This window comes from Haliaeetus albicilla, chromosome 26, assembly GCF_947461875.1.
Source record: "Haliaeetus albicilla chromosome 26, bHalAlb1.1, whole genome shotgun sequence".
NCBI classification, from domain to species: Eukaryota; Metazoa; Chordata; class Aves; order Accipitriformes; family Accipitridae; genus Haliaeetus; species Haliaeetus albicilla.
Genome location: NC_091508.1, coordinates 10,545,601 through 10,563,079, shown reverse-complemented (window position 1 = coordinate 10,563,079; position 17,479 = coordinate 10,545,601). Strand labels below are relative to the sequence as shown.

Sequence of the window (17,479 nt, the reverse complement as noted above, 5' to 3'; positions counted from 1 at the left end):
GAAAATGCCCAAACTTTCCTGTTTCCCCCAAAACAAAGGCTGAGACTCAGAGCAGGAGTGTTATATATCAGGCTGGAGGGTCAGCGCCCCAGCTCTGCCAGGCTCTGGCACCCCAAGGGTGTGCAGGAGCTGGGCTGGCAGTGGGAGATGGCAAAGCAGGAGATGTGGGAGTTGTGGGGTGTCAGGGCAGTGGTGGGGGGTCCCATGCAAGGGACAATGCCAAAGGAGGATGCCACTGAGAGCTCAGCACTTCCCCCAGCAGGGTCCCAAACCGGGGAGCCCAGACAAATGTCACCTGCAGGACATGTGTGCCCTCGGTCACCTGCCACAGGCACCGTGTCCAGATCCTCGCGGTCTTTTCAGCCCCGTTGTCTCTCCCATAGCTGGGACCATCCTCCCCAGTGGGTCCATGGTTGTCAACAGCTGCAGGAGTGCAGCTGAGCAGCTCTGCAACTTCATCTGTGACTGCAGCAACTGCTCTGATGAGAATCAGTGTGGTGGGTACCTGGCCCCCCCAGCCCTGCAGCCCCACTCCCAGGCCCTGCCCCTGGGGCGAGAGCAGGTGATGGAGCTGGGGGCCTTGTGGGTGCAGGTCCCCAGGGTGGAGCCAGCCTGCCCTGACACCCCATCCACCCACCCTCAGGGTACCTGCGGGGCTCGGCGGTGCTGGGCACCCCCTTCACCTGTGATTTTGAGGAAGGTGACTGTGGCTGGCAGGATGTGAGCACCTCGGCTTACAGATGGGTGCGGGGCCGGGCCAGCCTGACCACATGGGGCACGGGGCCCCACTCAGACCACACCGTGGGCACTGACTTAGGTAAGTGGGGGCTGCTCAGCTGGTGAGTGGGGTCCAGGCACCCACAGCACCGCACCTCTGCGTCATGGGTACCCTGAAGCCAGGGTGCCAGGACACCCATCCTTGTAGAGTGCAGGGGATGGAGCAGACCCATGGTGGGGCAGGAGCGGTGCTGGCCGCAGCTCTGGTGCCATCCCATGGGGCTGCAGCCCCTGCTCTCCTCTCTGCCCTCCCCAGGGTGGTTCATGGTGACCGTGTCCCCCCCAGCAAAGACCATGGCCACAGCCTGGCTAAGGTCACCAGTGATGCAGGAAGCAGCTGCCACGTGCGAGATCAGGGCCTGGTACCACCTCTCAGGAAGCGGTGAGGGTGCCCATGGCGGGCACGGATGGGCCTCGGGGTACCAGGCACAGGGAAGTGATGATGGGGGACAGTGGGGAGGGATGGGGCCATCTGCCCCCATGGCAGGGACAGAGCCACCGGCACCTCAACATGGGTCCTTGCCATCCTGCTCGCTTCTTCCATGCTCCGCAAGCAGAGCTGGCGGGACCCAGGGGTCCCAGCTCTGGTCCCCAGAGCTGGTGGGGCACAGTTCGTCCCCATGCCCAGTGCCAAGGGCCATGTTTTGGGGCTCCCTGCAGGGCTCAACCAGACAGAGCGGCCGCTGCTGCGCTTGGCCATGGCATACAGGGATGAGGTGGTGGGGCTGTGGCAGAGCCCCGAGCGTGGAGGCGAGGGCTGGCACCAGCTGGTTGCCTACCCAGGCCGGATCGCAGAGCGGTTCCAGGTGAGACAGGGCAGTGTCGGTACCTGGGCATCATCCTCGCAAGCTGGGGCCAGAGGAGCCAGGTGATGCACCAGGAGCCAAGGATGCCCTGGCAGCTCAGGCAGATGCTCAGCTCATGCCATTCTCATCCTCTCATCGGCAGCTCATCTTCTCCCTGACACAACCGCCCACATGCGGGGCAGAGCTGGTGCTCGATGACATCATCTTCAGGAACTGTGGCTTGCAGGGTGAGTCCCGCATCTGCTGGGATGAGACGTGAGCAGGGATCCCTGGGGGAATTGGTTTGGGCTTTGCACCGCAGGGGAGCTCTCCCGCTGCCCGCTGTTTCTTGCCCTGGCCAGAGCGTGGGGCAGGCAGTGAAAGTCTGTCCCTCGAGCAACACCAGGGAAGAGTGTGAGGGGAGCCCAGCATGTGCTGGCATCCCTGCGGGGCCAGCCATTTGCTGACGGTGTGTCCCACCACCCCAGAGCCCAGGCAGCAGGTCTGTGGGGTGGAGGAGAGCCGCTGCAGCCGGGGCTTCTGCCTGGCACAACACCGCTTCTGTGATGGCACCGATGACTGTGGAGACGGATCGGACGAGGATGCAACGTGGTGCAGTGAGCATCCCTGGCCCTGGGGAGGTGGTCCTGCCCACCAGTCTGCTGATCACACAGACGGGCTAAGGGTCTGCCCTGGTGGGGGAAAGCCAGGCCATGGGGCTGGCAGGGGTTACCCCAGCTCTGTCGCATGGCTGTGCAATTGGAGGGGCAAAATCACCCCAAGGGTTTTGCGGAGGAGTGGCATCAGCCCAGCCCATTGCAGGGACCTCCCTGTTGGGGGGAGGGCTGGGACCCCCCAGTCCCTGGGTCAATCTGCTCTGCCTCCCTCCCTGCAGAGTCCTTCAACCTCTGCTCCTTTGAGCGAAATCTCTGCAGCTGGGAGGTGGAGGTTGGGCAGCCGACGTGGGAGAGAAACACGAGCCTGAACCTGGGGACCGCATACGGTATCCCAACCCGGGACCACAGCAATAACAGCAGGGCAGGTACGTGGCTGGGCACTGGCACCCCAGAGGAGTCCCACAGCAGGTCCCTGGGATATCACTGGCCCTGGGGAAGACGTACCATCCAGCCCTGGGGCAACACGCACCTGGGCTTGGCTTAAGGCTGTGCTGGGAAAACAGTGTCTTGCACCTGCATGCCTGACCTGGCGCCACTCAGCCCCTTCCTGACATCTGCAGGTTTTTTCCTCCACGTGGGCAGCACCTCAGCCACGGGGGTCAGCAGCCCGGCCCGGCTCAGCAGTCCCACTTTCCAGGCCACCAACTCCTGCTCCGTGAGTCACAGCCAGGACCCCGTGTCACAGACCGTGTGGGCATGGTGGTGGTGGGGCATGGGGTCCCCAGCTGTGGGGACACCTGCATGGGGCTGGGGCTGCAGTTGGCCCTTTGCTGGGGATAAGCAGTGGGTTTCTGAGGGTGGTTTGCTTGCAACTGTGGTGCCTGTTGGAAGGTCTGAGCTCCTCCAGCCCCACCTTTGTAAGCATCCTGCGAGGCAGCAGCCATGCCATGGGGTGCAGGGGGGCTGCATGCTCCTGCACTGGGGCTTCAGGGCTCTCTCCCCGCCCCCATCCCCAGCTCGTGCTGTACTGCCACCTCCATGGCTCGGCCACCAGCAGCCTCAGCATCTCCTATGTGACCAACTCCACCAAGCACCTGGTGAGGGAGAGGACGGGGGACCTGGGCAGCTGCTGGGTCCGGGAAAGAGTGGACTTCAACACAACAGAGAGCTTCAAGGTGGGCTGGTGCCATGCTGGGGCAAGCTGGCCTGCCTGCGGGGCAAGGGGCACAGGGCCACCCCCAGTATGCACCCATGGGATCAGGGTTGAACTTAGAACTGGGCACCAGAGCTGAGCCTCTGGTGCTGGCAAGTGCCACCCTTGTGTCCCTGTGCCCACACTTCCAAATCCCCCTACCAGTCCACCCAGCCCAGGGACTACACCACTGGAAAGCATGGGGGTGGGGTGTCTTCAGCCATCCCATGTCACCCCATGCCTTCCCACTGTCCTGTCCCCCATGGCCACCCACACAACCCAACCCCCTGCCACCTGGCCCTGGAGGGCACCCTAACACCCCCCCCGGGCAGCCACAGGCCATGGCTGTGTGCAGGGGCAACACCATCACCCCAAGCCCACTGTGGCCCTGCCAGCCCACCCCGTGCACCCCTTCCAGCTGCAGCATTGCCCCTGCTCCTACCGAGCCCCTTCCTGGGGGAAGCGCATGTCAACCGATCACAGGAGCTGGGTTCCCCCCATCCTGCAGCTCCCCAGTGTCCCCCCTGCCCAGCACCACTGCCCGGCCCCTCCATATCGTGCAAAACCCCATGTTGATGTTGCCAGCATGGTGCTTCCCTGCAGGTGCTGATCGAGGGGGTGACCGGCAGCATGGGGACTGTGGCCATTGATGACCTGATCCTGTCTCCGGGCTGCGTACAGGAGCAAGGTGAGACAGAGGGCAGCCATCCCCTACCCCTGCTCCAGTGTGGGCAGTGGTCCCCAGGTGTCTGTGCCCATGGCACCATCCCTAAAGGACCCACCGCAGGGTCTGCCCATCCCTCTGCTCATCATGGTGACCATCCTGGGTGCAGAATGGCAAGCACTTGCCCTGGGGCCCACAACCTGGGTTGCCATTCCCTGCACCAAAACCTCCTGCCTGAGCTAAGTCACACAGGCAGTTCTCACCAACCCCCTTGGTCCCCTTTGTCTGGTGGCAGGTGGCAGGGCAGCGCAGGGATGGACTGGGGGAAATGGAAAGCCAGGGAGATGCTCAGGGACAGGGGACTGCGGCTTGAAGGGGTGATGCTGATGATGCTGCCTGGCCCTCTCACCACCACTCTCCATCCCGGGGTGTTTCGCCATCAGAGAAGCCTTTGACCACACTGCTGAACCAGGCGGGTGCCGGACCCTGCGCAGCTGAGGAGGTGGCCTGCGACAGCGGGGGCTGCATCGCCACAGAGCTGGCCTGCGACTTCGCCGAGACGTGTGCCGATGGCTCTGACGAGAAGCGCTGCGGTGAGAGCCACAGGCAGGCACCGGGCACCCCGGTAGCCAAGAGGTGGAGGGGACACAGGCATGCCTTGGCTGGCACGGCCGGGGGATGGGATGCGGGTGCCTGTGCTGCCCCCGGGAAGCACGGTGGCCCGGCAGGGCTGAGCCTGAGCTTTTGCAGGAGCAACCACCTTCGAGGCGGGGGCTGGGGGCTGGCACGATGTCAGTGTGGGGCAGCTGCGCTGGGGTGTGCAGAGGGCCACTGAGCCTGCTGATACCGTCCTTGTAGGTGAGGCTGTTCCCACCACCGAGACAATGGTCTGTGGTCCCCAGCGCCATGGGAGCTCCCAGGGTGCAGGGACCTCTGCTCCCGCCTGGCTGGGGTGGATGGGTGCCACTGCAACATGGGTGGCGGTGATGCCTGGGCAGGGTGCTGGGCTGGGGGTGCTGCCAGGGATGTGGGGCCCCTGCCCCAACCTCTCAGGGTATTTCCATGCCCAGGGGCTTTCCTGGCCCTCCAGAAAGGAGAAGGACAAATGGTGGCTGCTGCGAGGGCACGCACACCGCTGCTGGGCCCCTCTGGCCCCGCCTGTGCCATGGAGATGAGCTATCACATCCACAGCAGCCCCCAAGGTAACCCCCCTGTCCAGCCCCGGGGTGCCCTGCCTGCTCCCTGCCCCCGCCTCCCTGGACATCCCTGGGGTGCCCTGCCCGCTCCCTGACCCACCCTGGCACAGGGCAGAGCCCCCCATGCCTGCCTGCCTTTGCTGCCTCTCCTAGCCCCACTCTGCCCCGTTACACTGTCCTGGAGCCAGGGTGTCCCTGTCCCCACCTCTGTCCCCTGTGACTGTGGGCTGCGTGGGTGCAGGGGCCACAGGGGGCTCCAGCAGGCAGCCAGGGGCTGCTGGTGTCTGCAGACCCTGCACCGCTTCTCGTGCCAGGCTTCCTCACCATCAGCGTAGTGGATCATGCCACTGGCACCACCCACCTGGCCTGGCACATGCAGGGGCACAGCGGCACAGCTGGGGGACGTGTCCATGTCCCACTGGGAGAAAGGACCCGACCGTTCCAGGTGCGCCCAGGGGCACAGGGACCAGACTGGTTGGCTGCTGGTAGGGCAGTACCAGTACTGCCAGGCACCCTGGGCTCACTGCCGCTGCCACGCTGCCCCCAGGTCGAGCTGCTGGGGTTGGTGGATCTGCAAGACTCGGCAAGCGCCGCGATCGATAACGTGACATTTGTGCAGTGCCACCTTGACATGGTGCCGCCTGGGGCCACGGGTATGGCCAGCGACGCATGGGCAGGGAGGACGGCCATGGGCAGGAGGGGACCCTGGCCCCCCTGCCCGCAGAGATGGATAATGCTCCCATGGGGGCTGCCTGGTGACTGTCACCCTGTCCCCAGCCCAGGGACAGGACCATGGTGCAGAAGCCCTAGGGCCAGGGCTGAGCATGCATCCAGTCCCAGGACACCTGCATGGGGTGAACCTGGGGAGTGGGGAAGGGGGGAAGAGGAAAAGGGACATTTGGGGGACCCATTTGCTTTTGGGGTGCCTTATCCCCACTCCCTCACTACTGTCACCTCTCTCCGGCCAGCGCTGTCCTGCAACTTCGAGAGGGGCATGTGCGGCTGGTACCAGGATCAGTCCAGTGACTTCAAATGGGTCCGTGGCACAGGGCAGGGGCAGGGCTCCGACCACACTACTGGCTTGGGTAAGGGGCTGGCTCCTCTCCTGGGGACCCTGGGCAGCCCAGGGCACCCTGCAGCCTCTTGTCCCAAGGGCTGAGATGTGCCCTGCACTCCAAGCAGCTCCACGCCCTCAGGGTGAGCTCGGCTGGGGCAGCCCGGGGGCACCAGGATCCAGGACTGGGGTGTGGGTGATGCGGGCACAGCTCGGAGCACCCATCCATGTCCGTGTCCCCTCCACCCTGGCTGTCCCCGACACTCAGGCTACTTCATGGCTGCGGACCCCACTGTGCCATGGAGCCGTGGGCAGAAGGCACAGCTTGTCACCTACCGCCAGGAGCCCATTGCCACCCCACACTGCCTCTCCTTCTGGTACCGCCTGGCCGGCCCGCAGATTGGTATGCAGCCCCATGGCATCCTCCTGGGGATGCCCCAGCTGGGCTGTGCTCCCCTGGGGACAGCGGGGTCCCCAAGGGGTGCAGGATGGCTGCCTGAGGCTACCCTCTGCCCAGGCACCCTAAACCTCAAGCTGCAGATGGAGGGAGTGGAGGAGATGGTGCTATGGACCCGACGGGGGACCCAGGGCAGTGTTTGGCACCGGGGATGGGCAACGCTGCCTGCCACGGGCCGGCGGCAATACCGGGTGAGGACCGGGTCCCCACCATGCCACCAGGCGCCGGCAGGATGCAGGGCTGACACAGCTCTCTTGGTGGCAGGTGGCCTTCGAGGCTCTGCGGGATGGGTTCCTGGGGGACATGGCGCTGGACGACCTGGCACTGACAGCGGGGCCCTGCGGGGCTGAGCTCTCCTGCTCCTTCGAGGCGGATGCCTGCGGGCTGGTAGCCAGTGGGCAGCGCACCTGGCTGCGGCAGAGCAACGGCACTGGCACCACTGCTGGCCCCCAGGCTGACCACACCACTGGCACTGCCACAGGTACCAGGACCATGGCTTCCTGGGGCTCCGGGGGAGCCCTGCTGCCTGCCCTGAGTGTCCTGCCTGCCCTAAGTGGCATTCCAGTCCTCCATGCCAGCCCTGCCTACCTGCCCACCCTATATCCTGCTTGCCTGCCCTGCCCTGCCCATCTGCCTTGAGTCCTGCCTGCCCTGCCCAGGATGTGCAGAGGGCACTACTGGACTGGACATGGCTCCCCAACCCTGGGGCTTCCCCAAACCCAGAGTTTCCAAGCCCCAGGACTCCCCAACCTGGGGGAGATCCCTAGCCCCCGTGGTCCCCTGGTGCTCCCCCCAGCAGGGCTGGGCAGGGGTCACGGCACAGGGGCTTCTCTCCCCCAGGCCATTATATGGTGGTGAGCACGGGCAGGGACTCCCTGCCTGCAGGGCACGCAGCTGCCCTCACCTCCCAGCCCTACCAGCCCTCTGCGCCTGCCCAGTGCCTGGCCTTCTGGTACCAGCTGAGCGCCAGGACCCCAGGTGAGCACTGCGACCCTCCCTGAGGCCCATAGCGGCACCTTTGGATGGGGGTGTGTGTGTGTCCCGCATGGCACGGCCCTGGACCCCTGCTCCATGGTGGGTGCCCTGGGCAGGCTTCCTTGGGGTCTTTGTGGAGCAGAGCGGGGTGCGGAGGAAGGTAATGGGCATAAGCACCATGGAGGGGGATGCCTGGCATCGCGGCCACATCACCGTCCGGCCAGATGGGGACTGGCAGGTAAGATGGAGCCGGGTGCCGGGGACCTCTTGGCCAGGAAGGGGACAGGCTGCGGCTGATGAGGGGTGCACGGCAGCTGCCAACCTCAGTGTGCCACCCTGCCCACCTCCGGCAGGCAATATTCGAAGCGGTGGGAGCTGGGGGCAACCACGGGTACATCGCGCTGGATGACCTGCATGTGTCGGATGGAGCCTGCCCTGAGCCAGGTGAGAGCCTGTGCCGTGGGGGCACTGCGGACTGGACAGAGCGGGACAGGGCACCCCATGGGGGCACACAGCTGTGGGGATGGGGACAGTCTGTCCCATCCATCATGGCTTTGCCATGGCCACTGGGCACCCTACTCCTGCCCTGAGCTTGGCCTGGCCCAAAGCTGGGGGTGGTGGGGAGGGGACTGGGGGCTTCCCCCCCACCCCAGATGCCCCATCTCCCACCAGGCTGCACAGAGCAGCGGATGCCTGCAGTACTGGGTGCGTCACAGTCCCCCCCCCCTTCCTCCCAGCGTCCTGTGACTTTGAGCGGGACATGTGCGGCTGGAGCAGCCCCTCAGACCCCCGCCTGCACAGCTTCGCCTGGGGCTGGAAGAGTGGGGTCCCCCTTGCCAAGTACCCCGGCCCTGAGCAGGATCACACCCTGGGCACAAGGAACGGTAGGAAACACCCATTGCTCCCAGGGCACCCTGGCATGGCCAGAGTGAGGAAGAGGAGCTGAGGATGGATGGGGGGACATTCATGGGTGACATCCCAGGGGGGGCCTGGCTCCACAGCATCCCTGTCCCCTCCTCACCTGAGAGGGACCACTCGGTCCCAAAAGCAGTGAGGAGCGGGGCTGGGGGCGGGGGGGGGGGCGCAATCCTCCAGGCACTGCTCTGGGCATTTTGTGGGGGGGAGCAGGACGCACAGGGTGGGCTGCACAACTGGGGACACCCTGCACTCTGTCCCTGCCTATCCAGGTCACTACGTGCACTTTGACACCAGTGTGCTGGGCCCAGGGGGCACCACTGCCCGGCTGGAGAGCCAGCATCTGCCTGCTACTGCCGACTCCTGCCTGAAGTTCTGGTACCACATGGACATCCCAGAGCACCTCTGTAAGCGCTGCAGGGGCAGGGAGGAGGTGCTGTCCCTGGGGAGGTGTCATGAGCCCATGATAGGAGCGGGGGGCTCAGTCAGGGGCTGAAAACCTCCTCCCCACCAGTGGGACCATGGACACTCTGGCCAGGCAGTGGGGATGGCCCATTCCTGCTGGGTGCTGCCATCCCAGCAGAGGATGGCATGTCTGGGAGGGCTTGGAGGTTCTTGGGGGGCCTCCAGACAGCCGTTGATGTCAGGGTGCCTGTTCCCCACCATGTTGCAGCCTGTGGGGAGCTGCGGGTGATGCTGCACAGTGTGGCGGGGCAACGCACAGTGTGGACCATGGTGGGGCACCGGAGCCAGGGCTGGCGGGGCGGTGTGGTGCCTGTGCGGAGCCCCAGCGAGTTCCAGGTGAGCGAGGCCACCCTGGGGTGCAGGGTACCCTCCGGGGGTGCAGGGTGCCCTCCCCATGCGTCACCCCCCCGAGATCCCATCTTCCCCTGCAGATCATCTTTGAGGTCACCACACGGAGGTGGCCGATGGAGGGGACGGTGGCACTGGACGACGTTGTGTACAGTGCCGGGAGGGGCTGCCATTCCAGCCAGGAGGTGCCAGTGGAAGGTGCGGGGCAGGTTCTGGCTGTCAAAAGTTGACCCAGCGCCAGTCGGGGTGCTGGCGCTGAGGCTGGGGCTGGAGCCAGCTCTCCTGGGCAGGGGGTTGAGCCTGGCAGCGTCTCCTCTCCCTGCAGAGAAATCCTCTGGCAGCTTTGTGGCAGAGGTGGTGCTCGGTCTTCTCCTGGCTGTCATCACCCTGGCGCTGGTGGCTGCCGGAGGCTGGTACTGGCTGAAGCGGCGAGGGCTGGTGAGCGGGACGCCAGCGGAGAGCAACACTCCGCAGGGCTTCGACAACATCACTTTTCGAGATGTAAGGACAGGGGTGAAGGGCTTTCCTGCTTGCCCCCAACCGCGCCAAAACAGCATTTTCCTGAAGGTTCAGCAAATCCCAGTGGGCTCCTCCTGAGCCTGCACTCTGCCAACACATCAGGGAGGTGCAAAGGTCTTTGCCTCTTATCTGGTTGCTGGCAAATGAGTGACCCTGGACAGTAGGACTGACCTAGAAATGCTGCTGCTGCTGTCAGGCAGTTGCTCCAGAAAGAGCTGAGGCTGCGATCCTCCTCCGCAGAGCCCTGCAGGGAGCGGGTTGTGCAAACATTGCTCATCCTCTTCAAGCCACCAACTCAAAACCATGACAGGCAGCTTAACCTACAGTTTCCTTTGATGGGTTTGGTGCCACATAGTCCCCAGCAGAGCCACTGGCCCCAGGACTGACCCCAAAAGAGGATGTGGGGCCCCCTGGGTATGCTGAGGGGTTTGGTTCTTCTGCTGGGGTCACGGTGGGCTGGAACACACGTTCTCCCCTCTGCAGCCTGGAAGAAGTCCTTGTATTTCAAATTAGACACAGCCTACACTTATTGTAACCGATTCCCATTCACCTTTCTTTACAGGACAAGGTCATTATATCTCCAGTGCCAAAAGAAGGGGATGAGAATTGAAATAATAAGCCAACAGCAGTAATTGCCTCCCCACGCCTGCGAGGCATATGCAGGGCAGAGCATCCCTCCAGCAAGACCTCACACTCCAGCAGCCGGCTCCGGCCCTCAGCATATGACATCAGGGAGCTGCCACGGGGGCTCACCCTGGGGCGCCAGCCCTTCAGAGGGACGTGCTGCTGCCTCCACTACCTCCAAGCGCTTGGGAAAAGCAATTTTGTCTTTTGTAACATGAACTTTCTGCACCAAGATGTAGTGACATGCCCGTGCTTTGACAGGTGCTGTCAGCAGGAGTTTCTTGCAGCGGCCATCCTCATCCGAACAGGGTCCTGAATGTGGAAGGGGGCAAAGCATGCAGTCCTGGCCCCTCCCCGGCTGGGCAGATCCATGGTTGCTGCATGGGGCATGAGCCCCTTCCCACATCCAGGATTAAGCACAAGAGCTCCCAGGACACAGAGCCACCATGGGGATGAAGCCCAGTGCTTCTGGCTGGTTTTAGCAGGGGGGTGGGGGGGGTGGGCGGGGGGGTTGGGGAGGGTAGAGAGGTGGCCCGGAGGGCAGGGAGCAGCGTGGGGGCACCACGCAGCACAGCTGAGGGCAGAGAGCAGCTCTGACCCCCCTGTAGCCCACCTACCGCAGGACTGCCCACGCACCTTTCAAGGGCTCTTGATAATTTGTATTTAAATGTCATTGGGAAAAAGAAAAAGGTTCCTGAGTGCGGGCTAGGCTCAGGGCCCAGGTGCCCACACCCCCACCCAGGCCACCCTGAGCCCAGGACCCCTCTCTTCCCCCGCAAGCTTTCAAAACTTAATTTAATACTGTGCAACTCCAAAGCAGCCCATGGCCAAACCTGCCACCCAAGTACCACAGCCAACAGACCTGTTCAGCCTCTGCGCGGGTGAGCAGGCCATCAGGGATCCTGCTCTCCTCACCCCCCCCCCACTGGTCTGGAGGGGATCGGGGCATCCTGCTTTCCCAGTTTGTGGCCAAAGCCCATTTTTCCTCTCGCCCTGCTGCAGACAGCTCTCCCTTCAGCTCTGTCCCACTTAGGTTATGTCACAGTCACACTGAGCGCCATCCCTACCGCTCCACCACAGCACTGTCCTGGCAGTGCCCTGCAGGAATGAGCCCCCCAGCAAAGCTGTGCTGGTGGGAGCTGGGTAAGGGCGAAGTAGAGAAGTAAGGAGGGCTCAGGCTTCATACAAATGCCCGACCAAGTGTCTCCACATCCACCTTGCTCTGTAGAACTCCACAGAGACTCTACTCACCTCCGCACAAGATAAAACCACAGCATTGATTTCCTCTCTGGGCTGCAAGCCAAAGCTGCAGTCCTCACTGACAGGGAAGGGAGCAGAGCAGCCAGGAAGGCTGTGACAACCCCGGCCATTACCCCCTGACACTCCAGGTAGTCCCATTAATTATGCTTCCAGAAGGAAGAGGGTGCTGCAGCTCCAGTCACACCTAACCACAACATTTACTACTGGCTGGTAAACACACAGCAACTACCCTGTGCAACTGAAGGGTATCAAACTTTATTATAGATCTCTTTAAAACAGGCTGGAAGGAACAAACAAAAATGTCACTGTGATGCAGTGACTGAGTCATCATTTCAAATGCAGACACTGATCAAGCCCCAACTCTCCCAAATTATTTATATATAACCCACCCATCCCCCAAATTGTTCCAATTAAATGATGACATTTCAGACCACCCCTGCCTTAACATTAGCTGCTTCTAAACACCAAGACGCACATGTTTTCTGGCAAATCAACGCGGTATTTTTTGGGTTTAGTTCCTCAATCTCTGGAAAGGAGGAAGGAAAAACAAAATCAGGAAAATCGCTTCTTTAAGGTTGCCTTTTTACAGCAGGTACAGATTCAGCAGATTTCCCCCCCAAAGCAAGTCTGAAACCCTCTTGTTCAGCTTGGCAATACAAAGACTCTGGTGGTTAAGGAGAACCAGCCAGACGAGATCAGTCTGAACAAACTGATTTCGAGGCTTTGTTGTCATTTCCCTTTGGGGCCGGTTTCCAGCGGTTTTCCAATATCCTTCCCACGCAGTTTAAGGCCTGGAATAAGACAATGGAGACGACCACCATCAGCTGCCATCAACACTTGATCATTCACCTGGTAACTATTTCCTCAAATTTTTGCTACAAGGAAGAGAACATCCAAAAGAGGGCAGGGGAACCAGAGTTAGGGAGAATCCTTCTTCAATTTCTAGGAGCACCAGACCAGTTTCAGCCAAAGCTCCAATTCTTGCTTGCAATCCAACTATCTTCCTAGAAAACAGTATCTGAACCAGCCTAGGAGAGTAACATCAACACTAGTGGCTGCAAGATAACTTTACCAAGTATAATCACGCCTTCATGGGTCTCACTGATTTTGAGAGGGACAGCATACAGGGGTGGTCCCCAGGGCATGGTCCCATGCATGAAGATGAAGAACAAAGGAGAACAAGACCTCTGAGTTCTGGTTTCAGTCAGCAGATCCGAGTTTTATCAGAACACAGCTTAATGACACCACACCCACAATAACCTACTGCCAGCAACTGTTCCTGACATGGAAAATGTAAATGTCTTAAACCAAATCATCCCTCCTAGGCACTGAAAACATTGTCATTACTTTTGAAGCCTCCTTTCTTAACTTACCAATGGCTCTTTCGATCTTGCCCATAACCTGGTTATTGGGGATTGCTCTTCCTGATTCATAGTCAGCAATAACTTGTGGTTTTTCATTGATTTTCTAAAAAGAGAGGATGCGTCTCAAACACTGGCTCCATACACAGCAAACACTCAGCACCAACCCGCCCCATACTCACACAGATAACAGCCTCTAATTATGCCAGGATTGGAAGACAATGTGCTACTTCCAGGCTTACTCCACCATGACTATATCCTCCCTTCACTATTCGAGTGTCACAATGACGGTGACACCCATCCTGGACAGACTTCTACTTCCCTCAGCCTCCCAGGAGGAGCGGTAACACTATGAATTGCTGTTCCTTAAGACAGCAGTGAGCTTCTGAACACTGCGTCAGGCCCAGATGGTACAAAAAACCTCACATCAGTGCTGAGTTGATGGGAGGAGAGAGGAAAAAAAAAGCCTACCAGCTCATCAGCTGCAACAACGCTCTATCTCCAAGCAGGTGTTCAAGGGCTGCACAGATAAACCCTTAAAACATTTCCTAGATAACTAATGCTGCCTGGAGATCAGACATCAGAGACGTTGCATTCACCAAACTTCCTGCTCATGATACCATCCCGCTGCAGCTGCCCATGAGGGGACAGGAAAAGTGTCCACCTTCGCCTCAAGGTGCCTAGACCTGCCTCAGGAGAGCGGGAGCAGAGGCCAGTGGGCCCTGGCCATACTCACTGTGGCCAAGTCCTTCTGTGTCATGCCCTTGCTCTGTCGGCCCTGCTGGATCACTTTGCCCACCTCCAGGGGAACTCTGTCATGGTGCAGCTCTTCTGTTTCTCGGTCGAGCTTGGCTGTGTTCTTTGTAATAAAGTGTTGTTTGTTTTGGCCTGCTGCCCCTATGATTCAAAGCAAGAACAAAAAAAACAAAACCAAAAAAAACCAGCAAGGACAAACAACAAAACAAGGCTCAGAGCTGTGCCAAAAAGTATCAAAGTGCTTTTTCTAAGTACTCAGCTGCCCAGGGTCCCAGGGAGCTTTCAAGATTTCAACATGCCGACATCAGCAACTGATCGCAACCGGATCCTGCCCGTCAGAGCCCATGTTATCTTAATCCTGTTAATGCTGATGTCTAAACACAGCCATGCAGAGCCCTCCCCTTTCTCTACTTCACATCTGAACTTCACTCCAGATAGGCAAGATCTTGCTGTTGCTTGGGGATTTAACATTCAAACTTCACTCCAGACATGCATGTTTCTGCTACAGTGTGGGAGGGGTTCATATTTGAACTTGAACCATGTTTGCTCAGGTATGAGGCAGCATTAATAAGTGGCTTTTAATCAATTCTCTGATGCCTTTTACAAATAAACTCTAACTGTACTTAGCTTTGCTGAAAGCCTGAGGTTCAAAAACATGCTATTTATTTTGTCTCATTTCAGTTAGAGTATTCAAGTCATAGTTTGAATTCTTTCTCTCACATTAGTCTCTGACACTCAGTCTCTTGATAAAGCTGACCAAACCTCGTCGAAGCACCAGTTATTTATTTATTTCCAACCATCATAATCTTATCCCTACGGTGAGAGAACCTGAGAATTTACATTGGACAGGAAACAGGGAATTTGTAAAGAGCAACACCCCAGGAAGATAAGCAGTCACTGAAATCCTTACGCATTTGTTGTCAACAAGAGAAATAAGTTTCAAAATTAAGTTTTGTGATCAGGAAAGCTCTCCCGAGCGCTCTTCAGACACCAGCCAGAGCTCACCTCTGGGCAACCAGAAACTCGGAGCCGGCTACAGGTGAGCACTCCCCGCTTCCCCAGGGTGCTGTCCACCCCTCCCCCCTGCCGGGTGCCTGGCCGTTCTCAAGTCTATGCGGCCCCAGTTAGGACGACCTTTGCCTCAGCTGGGGGGTGCTGCCTTCTGACCCCATACCCCACCCCACCACCCCGCCCTTCCAGGCAACCGCCTTCAAGAGCGACACGGTGGGGCGGGCCAGGGGGGCAGGCAGGCCTCGCGTGGGCTGGGAGGGGGGGCCTCGCACCGCACCGCTGCCAGGGAACCGGCTCCCCGGGCCTCCCCACCGCCGCCGGCTGTCTGAGGAGCCAAGCCGAGGGATACCCACACTTCTTGGAGGTCTCCACGTCCTCTCCGCGCCGCTGTGCCGCCAGGATCGCCTGGGGAGAGTAAAGGTGACGAGGTGAGCGCTCCGCTACCTGGAGTCGCCCCCTCACCATCAGCCGGGCCCTGCCGCAGGCTCGCCTAGGCCTCGGCCGCGCCAGGCCCCGGCCTAGGCCCAGGCCCAGACCCAAGCCCAGGCCGCTCCCCTGCTCCCTGTCACGAGCCACCCGCTGACCTGCTTGGACTTGGCCTGGGCCGCACTAGGGCCCTTCTTACGCAGCACCGTGACCGTGTCCCAGTCGCTCTCCGCCATGGCACCGGCAACGGCACCGACCCCGCCCGCCGCCGCGCGCCTCCGCCCGGGGCCGCGCCCGCCGCTCAGGGGGCACAGCCCAAGGGCCGCCCCTCCAGAGGCGGGGCCGGCCGCGGTGCCCGCCGATAGGGCGGTGCGCACGCCCTTCAGGAAAGGCGGCCTCTCATTAGCGGGGAGAGGCGCGATCGCAGCGGGCGGGGCCTCGGGCTCCTCAGTGGACTTCGGCATAATAGCGATCCAGGGGTGACGCAGTTGCTCACAATAGGCACAGAAACCTAGCAATCAGCCTCCTCGCTATCCGAATGGCTAGTCCACGCCACGGTGGAGGCGGGCTGGCACGCGTCTGTGCACTCTGACAGGCTGCTGTCACTGCCAATAACCCGGTGCCCAGAAGGGGACTGGCTTAGTCCTCGGCGCTGTCAGAATGGCTGACCAATAGCCGCGCCCGGCTGGGCATGCTCCGTGGCGGCGGCGGTGGTTCGCGGAGGGCTGCAGTGGCTGCCTCAGAGGCTCCCCGCCGCCTTGGCCGCCCGCATCGGTTCCCGGACGCCCCCGGGGCGAGAGAGGGCGGCGTGGGGCCTGCCCCGTGCCTCAGCGCAGGGCGGATTCCCACTCCCCGCGTGCCCGGGGAGGGGGGCTTCCCCTCGGGCCTCTCGCAAGGCGGGGGGCGGCGGGAGTCGCGCTCCCCGGCCCTCGGGTGCCGGTCACCGCTTGGCGGAAAAATTTCCCCGGTTTGTGTCCGTTTCGTGGGAAACCCGCGTAAGGCGGCGGGTGAGGGGAGAGCTGCACCTCGGGGCGGTGGCAGCGTCCCGGCTCCTTCAGCTGGGAGAGAATAAAATCCCTCAGCTCCGCGTCTGAATCACCCGGAAAGTTCAACAGTAAAGGCGGGAAAACCCCGAGCCGCTGGCTGTCATCATTTCTGGAATCAGGGGCGCGGGAGTTAACGGTCCTCGGTGGTGTCGGTGTTTTTGTGGGTCCTCCTCGCAGCAGCATGCGGGAGGAGCGGCTGGTTCCCAGGTTGCGGGTGATCTGGGCATCGCTTGGACATCGGGCACCCTTGGGGGGTCACCCCTCCGCACAGTCGTCCCGCGGCCTCCGTCACTGTGATACGCTTGGCCCCAGCTGCCCAGGAGACTTGGGAGTGAGCCGTTTCGGGACACTGAGTGGCAGCGGAACGTTAAGGAGGTGCGTTACTCGGTGTTGCAAGACCTGCTCCTCTGGCTGTGCTGTGGCCGCTGGGGTGTTGCAACTGCGGGTTTATTCGGAGCAGCCCCAGTGGTGCCTGTCCCACAGCTGGTGCAGCTGGTAAGACCTTGCTGACGGTCTCCTGCCTCTTTGGGAACAGCACGTCCTGCCCTGGCACTGCTGCTAGGGTCATGCTGGGTTCAGGAAATGGAGAAGGGATTTTTCCTTGCCGAATTACATCAGCCGGCCAAGAACTTTAGCAATGTAGAGGGTTTCGTGTTTGCTTTCCCAGACGAGTGCAGCTGTACCAGGAAAAGGGATGTTGCAACGGAGTGAGTGAAGCGGTGCCAGCACAGACATGAGTGTCACCCATCCCGGGGATGCTGCATCGTGCTGGTGCCGACGCGTGTGTGGGGATGCACCCCAAGTCCCCACGGGAGTCCCCAGAATCGCTCGCCCTGGCCCTGCAGGGATCATCTTGCCTCGACAGGCGCCAGAGCAGCATGCGGCCCCATGTGAAGGGCTCAGTGCCTCCCTGAGCTTGCCTGGGGCCAGCTCAGCCCGGTGTCGGGCTATGGCCAGCAGCCCTGACTTGCCTCCCTGTTCTGACCCGCTCTGCTCCTGCACTGTCCTCGCAGCAGGGGTTACTGATGCTC

General features: G+C 61.1%; 2 protein-coding genes across 2 annotated transcripts; one reads left to right on the top strand and one right to left on the bottom strand.

The window, feature by feature from the left end:
* Positions 1 to 288: 288 nt before the first annotated feature.
* MAMDC4 (MAM domain containing 4) lies at positions 289 to 10,806 on the top strand. The gene is given in 29 exon segments (XM_069771000.1): positions 289 to 354; positions 356 to 497; positions 644 to 817; positions 1,034 to 1,174; positions 1,438 to 1,583; positions 1,726 to 1,810; positions 2,051 to 2,179; positions 2,458 to 2,604; positions 2,800 to 2,894; positions 3,196 to 3,354; positions 3,975 to 4,059; positions 4,479 to 4,628; positions 4,786 to 4,893; positions 5,106 to 5,237; positions 5,546 to 5,676; positions 5,779 to 5,884; positions 6,200 to 6,316; positions 6,554 to 6,688; positions 6,803 to 6,933; positions 7,007 to 7,223; positions 7,583 to 7,720; positions 7,834 to 7,955; positions 8,071 to 8,161; positions 8,455 to 8,601; positions 8,905 to 9,039; positions 9,306 to 9,433; positions 9,529 to 9,643; positions 9,771 to 9,946; positions 10,527 to 10,806. Coding segments are annotated over 29 exon segments (3,696 nt in total). The 3' UTR covers positions 10,575 to 10,806.
* Positions 10,807 to 12,081: 1,275 nt separating this feature from the next.
* EDF1 (endothelial differentiation related factor 1) lies at positions 12,082 to 15,733 on the bottom strand. Its single transcript, XM_069770747.1, has 5 exons — positions 15,561 to 15,733; positions 15,330 to 15,381; positions 13,946 to 14,106; positions 13,222 to 13,315; positions 12,082 to 12,639 (listed from the first exon to the last, which is right to left on the bottom strand). Exons 1-5 carry the CDS (start codon positions 15,636 to 15,638, stop codon positions 12,578 to 12,580), a joined length of 447 nt encoding a protein of 148 aa, XP_069626848.1. The 5' UTR covers positions 15,639 to 15,733; the 3' UTR covers positions 12,082 to 12,577.
* Between the last annotated feature and the right edge of the window lie 1,746 nt (positions 15,734 to 17,479).